The sequence below is a fragment of the Athene noctua genome, chromosome 1, assembly GCF_965140245.1.
Source record: "Athene noctua chromosome 1, bAthNoc1.hap1.1, whole genome shotgun sequence".
Lineage (NCBI taxonomy): Eukaryota > Metazoa > Chordata > Aves > Strigiformes > Strigidae > Athene > Athene noctua.
In genome coordinates, this window is record NC_134037.1 from 247,307,334 (window position 1) to 247,324,030 (window position 16,697).

Genomic DNA, 16,697 nt, shown 5'->3' on the forward strand with positions numbered 1-16,697 from the left:
ATTTAACTTTTAATAGCTCCCAAAAGCATTTCTGCTTACCCTAGCATTCTGGAACAACTCTGATTTACAGGCGTCCTCTTCTTTAAATATACCAGCATAGTAATAGCAACCAAGAACACCAATCAAGAGACTGACACATCGGACGAGGTGTTCTGCAGCAACAACCTTAAACTAAATCAAATACACAGTGTAAATACCAGTAGTATACCATTCAAATTTTTCACCAAAATAAAGAATTCTTTAGTCTTTTTAAACACTTCTATATATAGATTTCACCAAAATTAATGAAGATTTGCATCTCAGTGTTTTGCACTGTGGCTGCCTCAGCTCCCTAACGAGTCATTCTGGCTCTCCAAATTACAATATTCTTTGTATGTCCCATGGCCCTTACGCTTCCTTCCTTCACAATACTTTAAATTCTCCCTCTCCTTTAGATTCCATCACAGCAATACTTCCAGCTCTTTGCACGTGCTCTGTTTTACCTCCTGCCAAAACAAGAGACAGTATGAGCTAGTTAGGAACTATATCACATTCCTACTGTTGTCTCCTCCAATCTTAATAAATTCCTAAGTTGCTTCTTGGCAGCTACTATGTCAACAAACAAATGACACAGATGGTTGTAAATGCATGCAAGCTTACTGCAAGAGCATTTCAGAGATCCCTTTTTACCTGTCTAAATTATCTACATCAAACGAAGAGAAAGAGCAGACAAATAATTATTTGTCTTACTTTCTCAGGAAGGGAGACCGGAAAGGATTGTTATCACATTGTTGAAAAGCAGGTACTTAGAAGATGGGAAAACTTGCGAATACATGCCATTGGTACAGATGCAAAACCAGAGATAAGTTTTATAGCTGCTAATTGCCAGTACCTTGCTTCAAATTTTGGTACTGCCTCTTGTGGCTCACTAAATATTACAGGACGTTAGCAGTGAATTGCAAGGAAGGTACACCACTATATTAAAACCAAAGCTAGCCTGCCAAAGGAACTGGAAGTTTAAAAAGCCTGCTGCTTAGTTTTCTCATGAACTTTTTACCATTATGTGGTGACTCTTTCTCTACAACTCAAAATTTCTCTCCGAAGAAGAGATTCTGTGGTTCAACAAGGGGAAGACACAAATAGGATCACAGGATAGTTCAGGCTGGAAGAGACCTCAGCACGTCTCTGGTCCAACCTCGTGCTCACAGCAAGGTCACCTCTGAGGTCAGAACAGGCTACTCAGGGGTTGATCCAGTCAGGGCTTGGAAACCTCCAAGGATGAAGACAGCACAACCTCTCAGGCAGGGCAACTTGTGCCATTGCCTGACTGTCCTCATGTAGATAAAATTATTCTTGTATCCAGTGTGAACTTCCCTTGACTCTGCCTGCTGACTCTCATCTTCCTGCAATACACCACTGTGAATAGCATGGCTGTCTTCTAGACCATCTTACATGCACTGGCAGGTTCCCCCAAAGCCTGTTAGATCCCCCCAGATCCACCTTTGCTCCAGGCTGAACAAGCCCAGTTTCCTCTGCGTCTCCTCTCAGGTCAAGTGCTGGAGCCCCCACCATCTCAGTGGCCTCTACTGAACGGACGAAATGTCTGTCTTGTACTGGGAGGCCCAGAACTGGATGGAGTATTTCAGATGGTATCTAAAGGTACTGAGGCGGATAATCAGTTCCCTTGAGCACTGACTCTGCTCTTGTTAATATGGCCCATATTTGCAGCTTTCTTTACAATTAGTCCATTACACAGCTGCCTCTTTTCACAAAACCTAACTATTTGAGACCTCTGTGTCTCAGGCCATCTTGGCTGAAAGCTGGCAGGAGCTTAAAGCATTACAGCAGCACAGAAGTTGAAATAAACATCACAAAAAGCAGAGTAAGAGTGGTTTATGTGGCAGCTTTGCACACACTTCCACTTCTATGCAGCTTCTACGTATTCCCACATACTTATGAAAACCATGGATATTTTGCCAACGATGTAAAGAAATACAGACTTTCCATTTTGTATTATTGGATAGTTTTAAAAATACTTATAGTTCATTTTTAACAGCAAAAGGAATGAAAATCTATATACTTTGCCTTGAAAATATATTGTTTTGGAGCACAAATATAAGGATGTAACAGTAAATTTTAACCTACCTTAGGAGCATAGCTGCTTAAAAGCTTTTCTGACATTGCTGAAAGACGGTACTCCAGTGTTTCTCTAAGATTTTGGTTGATGGCAAGTCTTGAACCAGTCATATTTTTATCTGCAACATTTACTGCAAAGTTAGTGAAAATATCCATTTCATCAAATGTTGTCTGCAGATACAGCTCTTCAACATCAGAGAAATTTTCTTCTTTCCCTTGCAAGTGTTGCACACTTGAAGAAGAGACATCATTTTTACTTGAGCAGCCAGTATACAACTTACAAGTCTTTAAAACTATTATATAAATACAAGAAATAAACAAAAGCAAAATAAAATATTTTATCTTTTTGTGCTTCCAAACTCTGGTTGATCTTTAATTTCTAAACTGACTTTCATTGTGGAATGGATACCACCATTTTAGCTCTGTCTGAAGAAACTGCAAGGAAAAATGAAGCCTGCACATAGATCATACATTCTACTGTAATTCATATAGCAGCATCTATTTTGTGTTAAGATGGCTGATATCAACCTACTTTACACAACTGGAGCAGAAATACACAAAATCCCCGAAACTTCTAGTAGGAAAGTTTTATTTTCCATCAGAAGAAGTTATACACATTTTAGTTTCATTAAGAGGAAACTGGATATAATCCAAGAGCCTGAACATACGCATCAGTGAAAAATGCCACAGCATTCACAGAATGACTCCAACAGACCCAAGTAACATGTGGCTGAGGCCACAAATACAGGTGGAGTGGCATGAGGATATATGGACAGTAAGCATCTAGCCAACTTTCTACTTAACAACTATGTTCAAGAAAACTCTTAAGATATATGCTTCCTTTAGAATGAAAGGTAATGTTAAGAAGCATGAATATGCATTTGTATAAAGTTACAAATTATTTGAAAAGTGTAATTATGATGAGTTAAAATACCTAATGTACGTATGGATAAAGAGCCAAATATTTAGCTGTATAGCTGAAGAGAGATGATACACATATTCCTTGTAAGGTATTTCGTTCAGTACCTGAAGCTTTGACTCTGTCAGCAAGAGACTATTTTGAGAGCTGCTTAAAGCATCTTAACAAACTGCAAAAGTACTACAATTTTTATGGGGTCTGAAAGATGTTGCACAGAAAGATGCGAAAGAGTTTGAGGAATCATGCGTTTCATTATCTCTGCTTGCCAAAATAACAAATATAAGATTAAGTACCTATAACGATTGACTTTAAAACATACCATTCAGGATCATTTTGGAAAAAAATCATGGCAGCTCTACAGTTCTTCATTGTAAGGCTCACAAGAATTTTTTGCAATATAAGATGAGGAAAATCACTGTAAAGGAAGAAAATTGTTTTGTATTTTCTTGCAATCAGACAAGCTCTTAAGATTCCTGAAGTACACCCATACATTAACCAGATTAACAGTGTATCTTCAAAGAAACTTAAGCTTTCAGTTAAGATTTCTAACACATAGTTCCCGTATCTGCTATGTTATGGACAGATTACTAAAATATGTCCCCAGAATGACATTCTACATTAAGCTTAAAACCCCTATAAACTCTACCAAAGCATTAACATAATACAATTCAGCAAATCCACTTTTCCCTGCGCAGTTTTCTGTATTACAGGGTGAGCTTACATATAAAATTATGCCACAAAGACTACCTGCAGAGCACAGAAGGCAACTCTGCACATTCTTCCATGTCTTCCTCCAAACAGCATGACAGCAGCCATTTCATTATTGCCTCCTTTAACACATAATCCAGATTTCTTTCAGAATTATTCTGCTCCATTCCTATGTCCAAATTTTCTGGCACTGAATAGGCAGACATCACTAATGATAAACAACATACAGCAGAACTGTAACAAAAATGGAACACAAGGCATTTGTGAGGAACAACATGGTATTTGCTGATTAGCTCTTTAAAGCAAAATCAGTATTTCTGCATGCTCAGGAAGCATCAAGTACATAAGCAAGTATACAGGAAAAATACTTTATTAGAATCTTTGTATTTTCAAGAGCCACATTTTGGCTACTACTGACATCTCCTGTCTATTTTAAAGACTGTTTCAGAATACTCATTTCAGAATCAAAATATATTTCAAATAAAACATACTTTTAAATTTAAAAAAAAATCAACATCTCTTTCAGTTAGATTTTACACTTTTAGTCAATTTTAAATATGAAAATGCTTGCCTTTTCTCTTCTGCCTCTGCTTTCAGACTTATGTATGTATTTATGCCCATTTCAAATCCTTAAAACACAAACCTGGGCAGTTCTTAACTAGAAATACAGCCACAGCGACGTTATTTTGAATAATAGAGTGGGTTTGGTTGCACAGTAAAGAGCAGTGTGAATCAGACACAAAATATTATCCTTGTTTCCCATTTTACCTTGAAGGCTTGCATGCAGGTCCTGAAAATACCTTCCAGAGTTCTTTATCTGTTACAACAAGGTTTCCTTGAATCATAGCTCCAAGTAGCCCAAAGGTCTCCACTTCAATTTGCTGGAAACTTATGCTACGAATGGTAAGAGACCAAATCTTTGCCCAGGTTCTCTGGAGCTCCAACTTGTGCGTGCTTTTCAAATCAGTTTTCTGGTTTTGACACAAAGCTACCTCTCTAAGACACTTCAGCACATATGGAGTCCTTTCTCCTCGGCGCTGCTGAGGCAGTAACTGGTGAAGTACGTTGAGTAGGGGAGGTAGCTCACTGTTAGGAAGACTCATGGGATACTTTGATATTAATTGAGCTGTAATCTGTAACCTTGAAAACACAAAGCGAAACAATATCAAATATACATAAATTTGCATCTTCAGAAGTAAATGAACAAACAAAGAGTTCTGATTGTCATTTCACATTTATACTTTCCAGTATTGAGCTGATTTGTTTAAAGGTTAAAGATTCGGTATTTCTACTGGTTTTACTTGCAAAGTCTAGTCTCATTATCACTAATAATTTCTTACAAGCTGACTTCATTGATTTTTAATTTTTTACAAGCCAAGTTCACTGATTTCTGACCACGAGGGAAGAACATTTCAGGCAAAAAAATTATTTTTCTCCTTTTTCTGGACTAGCCTGTTATACACTCTGACCCAGGGAATGACCTCAAGGGTGACATTACATAAACAGGAAACATCGCAACAACATCTCTGCAGATAAGAAAAATAAAATTTATCAAATTAACAAAATGTTAAGTTGGGGATGGTAAATTGGAAGGGTTTTGCTCATAGCAATGGTTGCAACCTTACACAAATTAGTAAATTACAGTATTCACAGTATTTCTTGGAGAATGCCACCTCCACACAGAATGGCATGTAAACTTCTCAACTGGATCCTACACAGTCACTTTCCTCAACACTGCAAGCAATAAACACACACACATACACACACACAAACCTGCCAACCCAGCTCAGGACACAACTCACAAGCAGCTACACTGTTCTGGTATCCTGCACAGCAGTTTCCAGGAAAAGTCAGAAAGACAGAGAGGAACAGTAACAGCAAAAAACATCCAGTGTAATCCATTTTAGCTAAAAAGTCAACATTCTTGGGCTTAGGACTACAACTGGTAAGTTCCAGAAAAGTCTAACTGTGGTCCTTTAACAATGACTTGACTTCCTGCTACACTCTGCTACAGAGCCCTTCTCCTGTGGCAGTCAGTGGAAGAAGACATGTAGCTATACCTCTGGTTCAGAAGTCCCTCACGTCAAACAAAATACCCCTCAATCAAGGTCCAAGCCAAGATGCCTTGCACTTCCACAGTTTGCAGGCCAGGTATTAGTCCAAATACCTAATAATACCAGGTATTAGTCCAAAATGGCCAAACTGTTAATGGTTTGCTGTCCTATGACACAGCCAGTTTAAGACAGCATTAAATTTCACGTTAATTTCCTAATACTCATAAGCTGGATCACACACACACTTACATAAAGACAGGTAAAAAATTAGAGGCAGTAATATCTTACACACTACAACATAGTTTACCAGACCTCATTTATTTCTTGGGAAACCAAAGACACTAAGTTTTTAAAGCAGAAGTGCCAAGAACACTGCTCACTCCTTTCCAAATGCTGTGAGAATCTAAATAGTGCTTAGATATATAATTTACAGCATGTGCAGACACCTAAAGTACAACATATTCAGGAGAACACTTAAAAATAAAAAGATGTCTGTAGTGATATCTGTTTCATGTAAAGATGTTATTACCAAGGTATGACGTCAAAATCCTTCTGGGATCTTTGCAGGTTGTCTCGAATTACCTCCCAGCCTAGTTCAATTCTCCTGCGCTTGCTTGGTATTGTTTCATCACTGGACTCTCTTTGTGAAATGGCATATGACTGGGTAATTTCCAGAACTTTGGTATCCTCTGTAAAAACCTTTTTATAAAGAGAATTTTAAAAGTACACAAATAAAAACCAGTAGTATTTACAGGAAAACTGAAATGTCAGACTAAACCGGTCCACTTTTTACTCTGTATAAAGTCTCTTAAGAGGCAACCAGAATTATTATTTATTATTCTTTACTGTAACAAAACCTCTGCTTCTAGTCTAATAAGCAACACTAGTGAAACCTAGTGAAATTTAGGAGTCCACATTTCTAAACTGCACAAAAATTCATAACTAAACATAACAGAACACAGACAAAAGGTAGTAATACATCAGTAAACGATTCTGAGGCAATGTTAAAGCCGTATGAGTTTCAAAAGCAAAACATATAACTCAGTAAATGTATAGTTAACTTCATATGTAGTGGTAAGGCATTAGCTGTGTTTTTCTATCTGCTAAGCCACAGGAATGCGGCGTTCAGATCACAGCTAACCCTTGCAGGAGGTTAACCTCCGCGGGAAAGAAAGCACAAACGCCAATATGGTGGATGTTATCTGTTCGGTTTATTAACTGCGCAATTGCTTTATCTACCCCTTTCTGTACATCGCGAGATCTTTAGTTCCCTGTTCTTTCCGTGCATCGCGAGATCTTTTCATGTGCCTCTATTTTTCCCGTACATTGCGAGATCTTCCGAGCGCCTCCCCCTACATTCATATACAAATAAAAATGTTACCTGATGACAAATATCAGCCATTAACTCAATCAAAGTTTCCTTTACAGCAATATTACGTGAGCCTGAAGAATACTTTCCTCTACTACTGATGAGATTTATTTCATTCACCAGCAGATCATACAGGTTATGTAAGATGCTTTGCCATTTTGTTGAGTCATATGCACCTGTAAATGCAAAACCAATTAAAAGTCAACATGTACAACCCACTTGAGACACTATGTAAACCTGTCTAGAGAATGCAAAATAAAGCCAAAATCAGAGTAAAGCATACAAAGCTTAACAAATGCAGGCCTGCAAAACAAGTTTTATAATAGAGTATAAATACAGGAAACAAGTGAAAAAAGTTAAGAGATAATTTAATCAGAGTATACAAGTAATTGGGGTAGGAATGAAGTTTCTAATAATTCTTTATCTAACTGGAAAGACTACAATAAAATGCAATGGATAAACCTGGACTAATTATAAACTCTTTGCCATTTGTAGACAAAAGTAAAAAAAACCCCGAACTTTTAGAAAAGTGATTCTATGACTGAAATAGGCCATGACAGTCAAACACAATTACTGAGTGATGTTCTCTGACCAATTTTATACAGTAAGTCAGATTTAGACCATAGTAGTAATTTCTGGGTTTAAATAAACCTGGAAAAATATGAATACATGTGGCAACCTAAACTTAGTCTAAGCTATTATTTCCCTTCCCCAAAGACTCTGTGTTTTGATTTAGTACATAAAATCACTTTTTGATTAAAAAAAAAAAAATCAACCTTTACAGGACTTAATACAATTAATATTCTCCTAGTGCATACAATTTGAAAATTCATTTTCACTTTTGCTCAATATTAACCTATAGCATAAAACTAGTGACAAGTGATCATCATTTCTATTAATGTTTCCAGGACTCAGTATCAAAATTCAGAAAGTTGGCACAATAATTCAAACCATCACATACAGCTTTCTACTGTACCTTTTTCCTGAGTTTTTGCACCCTTTGGATGATGAATATGAACTTGGAGACGAAAGAACTCAATTATTGATTCCTTCAGGGAATCCTTTGGTCTATACTGAGTCCATATATAAAGCACTGTAGGTAAAATTTCTTCCCCTACTTTACAAATCCGTATGCGACAGTTAACAGCAAACTTATTGCAGAAGATATTCATTGCTCCAACAATATGATCCAGGCCTGCAGTACTCCTCTCCTGCCTGCAACATAAACCCAACACTCAAATTTCCAGAAGAAATAATCTTATTTCTTTTCACAGGAATTGTTTAAATGTAAATAGTAGCAAGTAACTATTTCAAAATATTCTTTTCCTAACAAAAGCAAAAGTTATTAATATGTCAAAGAATTTATTAATTCTGTGACAGAACAAAATATGTCTAAAGAAGTATTATCGGCTATTACTCAAGTCTAATCCCAAATACTTAAAATGAGTTATTTTCTAAGAGTAGGTATTAGCATACAAAAGGAACACCTGCAACCTACCTTGAACACTGCATTGCTTTTGAAAAGAAGATAAACATATCAGAACTCAAACCATCCGTTTGGAAGCAGTACCCTCTTGTAAGAGTGTGAATTATCCTAGCCACCAAGACTCTATTAATCTTCCCAGAAGGTTTGAGGTATAATTGGCCATACAGGATCAGTAACTCTGCAAATGTATTAAAAAAAAATATATATGATAGAGTGTGTATACATGTTGTAAATATACAAATATATATAAAAGCATACATATTACAGAGGATTACACAAGAAATGCTTGAGGCAAAATATTGCATTAAATATACAGACACCACCATTCTGAATTCAGCTGCACGTCATTATTCACAAAAGTTGACTGGGGAAAAAAAAAACACCACGTGGCCTTGTCTACACTGGAAAGTTGTATTCATTCTGAGTTGGGATACAATCTGCTTTGTGTTACACTGAGCAAAGTAGATATAGCCACATGATCAACTTTCACAACTACTTGCACACTCAACTTCTACTCTACATTTGATTACTCAGCATAGTGGGTTCCACTTGTGGCAGAATATTCAGAAACAATTTAGAGCCACACATACATTAACAAAAAATTTGGTGTAGCAGGAACAGGTAAACAGATCAGAACAGTTGGTACTGAGGTTCCCCATATTTCTACTACATGCAGTTTAGCTAGCTCACTCTAGCCTGCAGACCAACACATCCATGCTTTGCACTTATTCACAAGTTTTCTGAAGGAAAGACCCCTTCCTCAGATTTTTGCTTTCTTATCTCAAGGCCCATTTAGGAATCATCACACTGTCCTTTCATCAGCCTCATACAAATCATGGTAACACATTACTGATCCAACCATCACCATCAGTTTAACAGAACACATACAAAAGCCTTGCTGCTATTTCATTTATACCACCTACAAGTGACATGATACTGTCCCTCAGTCCACCAGTGGACAATATCCACTGCAAAGAACCAAAGCGGGACAAAATACTGATTCAGTCCTATGACCTCAGCAGGTATTCTGGGACAGCACTGGGACATCCACCTCTCAGGCCTCCTTTTCTCTAAGGAAAAATATAGGTAGAATGATCTTCTGGGAATCCCAGCTACTATGACTACTTTGTCCACAGTCAACCAGACATGAGCTCAGAGCAGCTGTAGTCCTTGGGATGCAGACTGACCCTGTACTGTACTTTTGCTCTGTAGAGTGACTATGACCTAGAAGAGCCTGACAGTCCTCAACTCTGCTGGTCAGCAGCTCATCAGTTTGGGGTGAGGAAGCTCTCCACAGTCAGGATCAAGGCCTCTACAGAACTCTCTCAGAATCTTTTCCTTTGAATATTCTGCATGGGTGATCTTGACGGCATTGCTCACGGCCCTGAGCTCTGGATTCCTGTATTGTGGAAAAGTCAGCTTGGGACAACTATAAATAATAATTCACAATGCTACCGTGTCAGGCATTTGACAGACCCATCGTGGTAGAGACGCTACTGCTTCACTGTTGTTCAGGCCTTCATAGATTCATGGACATCTTGGACTCCAGCAGGATGTCACCTTCATCAAGTCTTTCATAACTCTGGCTTCAGATTCAACACAGGTACCAGCACCTTCTTTCCAAGCAGGCACAGGGTCATTGGCAGAACTCAGATGACTCTCTGAATGACAGCAATCAGTTCATACACCTATATTACTGGGTCACAAAGCTTTAACCTTGTGACAACAGTGCCCAAGCCTGGTTTAACTGTGTTCCTTCTGCATAAAGGGTGGAAGTGGAATGTGCATCAGTGACCTCCCAACATCCTCAGAATACTGGGCCCTAGACAATTGCAAGTGCACCGCAGCCCAGGGTCCCACCAGCCCACAGCCAATGCCCCCGTCCATGAAGAGGATACTTATACTGGGACCTCAGGTTGGGAAACCACTTCTGCTCACACCTGCAGAGTGCTTACTGGATGAACTCTTTTCACATCTACTCTCCATGCTCTTGGCCAACCTCCTCTCAAAGAACACACATGCAATGAAAGCACACAGCTGTACACAAAGCCTAGAATCCGATTGGGAGCAAAACCTGCAGCAGAACAAGCACGTGAATGAAAAGCATTCAAAAAAAGAAGAAAACTTGATTCCACATCACCAGTTGATCTTTTCTCATAGCTGAGCCTGTTTCAAGCAGGGGACTGGACTAGAAATCTCCTGAGATTCCTTCCAGTGTGAATTATTGTTTAACTCCCTGAGAGCACCAATACAGCTATAATATATACAGGGAAAAAGGAAAATATTGCATATGATTTAAAAAAAAAACCCAACACATAGAAACATAGGAAAAAAGATTCCTGAACTTCTCCTGAAGGCCAACACGGTCATCTGGAAACTAAGAAAACCTGGTTGACCTGTCTGAACTAAAAGACCAGGCACAATGTTTCTTTTCTCCACGGAGAAACAGAGGCCAAAAGCCGTAACAGTCTCTAAATCTTGCTGTCATACCTTATCCTCCGTGATCCATTTAGACATCTGAGTAGAGACTTTGTGGACCAGGCCCCCACACAAGTTGCCAGAAGAGTTGAAAAACGCCTCCCTTGCTTGACTGAGCCTCCTCTTTTTTCTCCAAGTCCAAATGCCTGCACACCAGTCTACTTAAGAGCATAGTCTGGTGTATTTTCATGCTAGAATTGTTACTCCTGCCATCTCTCCAGTGCTTCATACTTCCAAGCCTCTGTCAAGCCTCATCTAAGTGAGCCAAGACCTGCTATCAGTCCTGCTTATAAAGCCTCATGATCCTCTCAAACACAGCTTTCATGCTGTCCTCCATCTCACCCCTTCAACTCTGTGGTGTTGCAGCACCCTCTCTGGGATGCCTGCAGCAACACTGGGACCAGATCAGGGGTGAAGATGTAAGGTAAAGAAGCTGCTGTAGCATCTCTTCAGAAAAATATGAAGAAAGAAAAGCAAGTCTGTTGGGCATTGAACATAGGTGACAATGCATGGTTCTGTTTATTGCCATCCTTCCCACAGTTCTTAAGGTATCAAGGACACAGTTTTCTGCAAGTTGCAGTAATACTGGGATAGATCCAGTTCTGCCTTAAGTCCTACAGCAGACAGGTGAAACCAAGCTCTGAAAACCCTAAGATGTGCTACCTCCAGTATCAGGGGGTGGCACAGCAAACAGAACATCTGGACATTTAGATTAAGGAAGACACAGTCTAATTTGCTGAACAGCGAGAGTGGAAAGAGGCTTCCTCAGCAGTATCAATTCCTCCTTGTTTTGGTGGCTGGTGTTTACTGGAAGATGGATCAAGAATCTTCTGCTGCTTTGAGTCCATGAGGGGGTACTGGATGAGGTCTTTGAGCACTAATGGACTATCTCATTCGTTTTTGCTGTGAATGTGCTCTGCACAATGCAACTACCTTCCTTGATTAAGGAACAGTTTAGGCTTGTTTCCTATGGAGATCACACAAACTACCCACATCAGCTACCTCTGCTGAGGCAAAAGTTTACTTACGTGTCTATCTCCTCTTGGATGATGATTTGACGTGCCATGAGTTCAGTGTGCCCTTTGAAACAACAGCATATCAGCAAGTGGAATGGAACAACCCTTTTAACCTGTTGGTGACCCCCTAGTTACAGACTACCCAACAAATAGGAGTGCTTCTAAACTCTACATGTTATATTCTTAGGAACTGCCAGTGCTATGAAATAAAAGTCACTGTTTAGCACCACATAGGGTCTCCGCACTGGAATATCCGAACGGCAGAGGTGTAAGGAGCAAGACTGCTTCCCCGTAGCTGACACAGGACAGCTAAACATGCAGCCTTGTCAGTATGTGTATGGGGGGGTGTGGCAAAGGGGGTGTCACTACAACTCGATAACAGACATGCTGAATTAATGGAAACCTTTCAACCTATTGTCATGGTTTAAGTCAGGACAGACTAAATTCATGCTTTACTGCACAGTAATTTGCGTATTTATTGCCTCAGAAACTAGAAACAGAACACAACAAAGTTGCAGAAAAACAGTTCTCTCTGCTTCCTGACAAAAGGAGTGGTTATCTGTGGTTAGGAGTAGCAGAATATTAAGCGTGTTGGCTCTGGCTATGTGAGCTTGGTCCCAGGCATTCCTGGAGGTCCTCCACAGAGTCTAAAGGTAGAATGTGCTGACACACCACCCTCACTCTGCCCCTTCAAGCTGAGGTAGATGAGTTTTATGAGGTGGAGAGAATCTTCCAGATTGTTTTGTGTTTACCAGTTACTAAAGTGCTCCGAGTTGTTTACTGACTGGTGTAGCAAGTCACTGGATCATTTAAGAAGGCTCAGCTATTATATCAGACCAGCTGGTATTGTCAGATCACTCATTCCTGTAACTGTTGGGTTCTTCTATTTCTGCCAGTTACATAATTTTTTCCCCACAACACCTGCCTGACTGTGCTTTATCTGACAAAAAGTTACATCTCTTAATGCCAGCACAACATACCAAAAGTCAAACTGTGCATGCTCTGACATTCGCCTCATTACTCAAGTTATGCCAGCTCAGTAGGCTGTGACACCTTCCACCCCTTGCTCTACACCTCCCTAACACTTGCTCATTTAATGGTACATAGTGGGAGGTTACTTGCATCATAAATCACATCCTTTGTGAGTGTCCAGACTCAAGGCTTGGAGGTAATAGAAGACATGGTATTCATGTCTTCTATTATCTCCTAGTCAATCCCATGTTCATCTGTCCATAATTTCATCCCTTTATTTTTGAAGTGAGATCCATTATCAGACTCAATTATTTCTGGTGTACTCTATTGACACAAAATTTCTTTTTTCAAGACACATTACAGTGCTTTTAGCAGTGGTATAAGCTACAGGGCAAGCCTCCAGCCAGCTCACAGTAATTTCTTTAAAATAGCTGGGACATATTGATTCCCCCTACTAGGTCTGCATAAAGGCCCAATGTAGTCTATTTACCACACATCGTCAATCTGATAGTTTAAATGACAGCTTTCACACTTCAATACCTTTCGTGGTTTAGCTTTTTTCACTAATTAACAAATTTCAAATACCTGTACTACTTGCAGAATGGCATCTATAGAGAAATCACCTCAGTCTCTTGCTCACAGATAGGTGGAATCTCATCTCAGATGTTTCATGAGTCCATCAAGTTACAAATAGATCCACTATTCTCAGTCCAGGATTGTTGATTGCAGCAACATGAGTAGTGCGGTCTGACTGATAGCTGTTGATTTGTTCTTTGGTGGCTCTTCATTGTGGGATGTAGCTAACAATGTGTCATACCCATACACTGATTTTTTTTTTTAAATCCCGTGTGATGTTTTTCCACAAAGTAGCTAAATAAATGGGCCTCCTTCCCGTCTGTCAACTCCTGTTTCCACTGTGTAAGCCAGTCCCAGAAGGCTATGACCACCATCCAAGAGTCAGGTAAAATCTGTTTCCTCTGTAATGCTGCATCAGTGGCCAGTCTTATGGCTTGGACTTCTGCATATTGACTTGGCTGTTTGTCACCTTCATCAACTTCCATCACTTGTTGGTCAGGATTCCAAGTAAGAGCTTTCCATCTTTACCAATGGCCAACAATTAGGCAAAAACCATTAGCAAACAGGGCATATTACTAATGTTTTGAAAGCCAGTCATATTCCAGGGCTTCTTGAGTATGTGGTAATACCTTGGTTGACACCCCAAAAGCCATGATGTTTGGATCAATCCATAAATACCTTGAGCAGGTCAGAGAATCCCTGTTTTCCCTTCTAAGTCCATTTATTTTAGGTCACACTTGTTGTGTGGAAAGTCAAAGGCATTTCTCCTTTCAGCAAACAGCGAAGGATCGGCAAGTGAGGAGCCAGTAGCATTTGGTTCCATTGTCATGACTTCAAATGCTGTAGAGAGTCACAGAACTGTCTAGGTTGGAAAAGACCTTGAAGATCATCCGGTCCTACCATTAACCTAACACTGACAGTTCCCAACTACACCAGATCCCTCAGCGCTATGTCGACCCGACCTGCAGGGATGGGGACTCCACCACCTCCTTGGGCAGCCCATTCCAACGCCTGACAACCCCTTCTGGAAAGAAATGCTTCCTAATATCCAGTCTAAACCTTCCCTGGTGCAACTTGAGGCCATTCCCTCTTGTCTTACCACTTACTACTTGGTTAAAGAGACTCATCGCCAGCTCTCTGCACCCTCCTTTCAGGGAGCTGTAGAGGGCGATGAGGTCTCCCCTCAGCCTCCTCTTCTCCAGACTAAACACCCCCAGTTCCCTCAGCCGCTCCCCGTACGACCTGTGCTCCAGACCCTGCACCAGCTCCGTTGCCCTTCTCTGGACACGCTCGAGTCATTCAATGTCCTTTTTGTAGTGAGGGGCCCAAAACTGAACACAGGAATCGAGGGGCGGCCTCACCAGTGCCGAGTACAGGGGTCAGATCCCTTCCCTGTCCCTGCTGGCCACGCTAGTGCTGACACAAGCCAGGATGCCATTGGCCTTCTTGGCCACCTGGGCACACTGCTGGCTCCTCTTCAGCCGGCTGTCAATCAACACCCCCAGGTCCCCCTCTGACTGGCAGCTCTCCAGCCACTCCTCCCCAAGCCTGTAGCGCTGCTGGGGGTTGTTGTGGCCCAAGGGCAGCCCCCGGCATTTGGCCTTATTGAAACTCCTCCAGTTGGCCTCAGCCCATGGCTCCAGCCTGTCCAGGTCTCTCTGCAGAGCTTCCCTACCCTCGAGCACATCAACACTCCCACCCAACTTGGGGTCATCTGCAAACTGACTGAGGGTGCACTCGATCCCCTCGTCTAGATCACCAATAAAGATGTTAAACAGGAGTGGCCCCAACACCGAGCCCTGGGCGACACCACTCGTGACCAGCCGTTAACTGGATTTAACTCCGTTCACCACAACTCTTTGGGCCCGGCCATCCAGCCAGTTTTTTACCCATCAAGGCGTGTGCCCTTCCAAACCATGAGCAGCCATTTTTGCCAGGAGAATGCTGTGGGAAATGGTGTCAAAGGCCTTACTAAAGTCAACGTAAACAACATCCACAGCTTTTCCCTCATCCAATAAGCGGGTCTTTCATAGATGGCCAATATTTCCTCTTCTGACACCGTAGCCTTGGTAGCCTATAGTTGGATCTTATTGTTGCTCAGGTCATCACTGAGATGAGCCCATCTTCCTGGAGAGTTGGTACAGTGGGTTTATGAGCAGACTGTATCCATGGACGTGCACTGTCCAAAATCTCACCATTCCAAGAAAAACTTGTGCTTTCTTTTTATTCACCAGCAGTGCCATTGCTGTGATGCTGTAAATCATGTCAGTAGGAATGCAAGAGCACCATCTTGTCATTTGACACCAAGAAACTATTTCTTGCACAGGTCTTTTCACCTCATCAATTTTAAGCACAGATCTGGCATTTAGTAAGTTCTAATTATCTCTTTGCTTTTGTTATATACCTCATGGGCAGTGTTTCCCCATATTACAATGTCATCAATGTACTGCAAGCGTTTTGGGGTACTTCCCCTCTTCCAAAACCTTTTGTACAAGGCCATGACAGATGGGCTAAGCTTCCATCCTTGTGGCAGAAAGTTCTAGGCACACTGTACTCCTCTCCAGGTAAAGATAAACTGTGGTTTACACTCAAGAGCCAGGGAAATGGAAAAAAATGCATCAGTTGTGTCAATGGTCATATACTAGGTAGCACTCTTCACTTTGAGTTCCTACTGTAGTTCTAGTACACCTGGTACTGCAGTGTTCAAGGGTTATGTTACCTCATTCAAATAACTATTAGCTCTGATTAATATCCAATCCCCACTGGATTTTCACACAAGCCTGATGGGATTGTCAAACAGTGAATGGATTTGAGCAACTACTGCTCAGATTTCTAGTCCTTTGATAAGACCATATACAGGACTCCATAAATCTCTGTTGGTCCAACACTGTCACCAGTGCTCTGAGTTGCAAACAGCACCAACTGAGGTGAAGTCTGTTGTAGCCCTGATTCCTCTTCCTTTTTAGACAGTCAGGCAGTGGAGCAAAGAGGTGTGTTCGTTCAT

At 40.7% G+C, this 16,697-nt stretch overlaps 1 protein-coding gene across 2 annotated transcripts in view; it reads right to left on the bottom strand.

Moving 5' to 3' along the window:
• The window catches only part of ATM (ATM serine/threonine kinase), an 83,546-nt gene that overhangs the window by 58,496 nt on the left and 8,353 nt on the right, over positions 1-16,697 (bottom strand). For both annotated transcript variants that reach the window (XM_074916046.1, XM_074916035.1), the window contains exons 6-14: positions 8,664-8,829; positions 8,142-8,380; positions 7,178-7,341; positions 6,326-6,495; positions 4,511-4,882; positions 3,782-3,976; positions 3,354-3,449; positions 2,125-2,347; positions 40-171 (exon numbers count right to left, since the gene is read on the bottom strand). In XM_074916046.1, the coding sequence (XP_074772147.1) occupies positions 40-171; positions 2,125-2,347; positions 3,354-3,449; positions 3,782-3,976; positions 4,511-4,882; positions 6,326-6,495; positions 7,178-7,341; positions 8,142-8,380; positions 8,664-8,829 (1,757 nt within the window). The remainder of the gene's footprint in view (positions 1-39; positions 172-2,124; positions 2,348-3,353; positions 3,450-3,781; positions 3,977-4,510; positions 4,883-6,325; positions 6,496-7,177; positions 7,342-8,141; positions 8,381-8,663; positions 8,830-16,697) is intronic.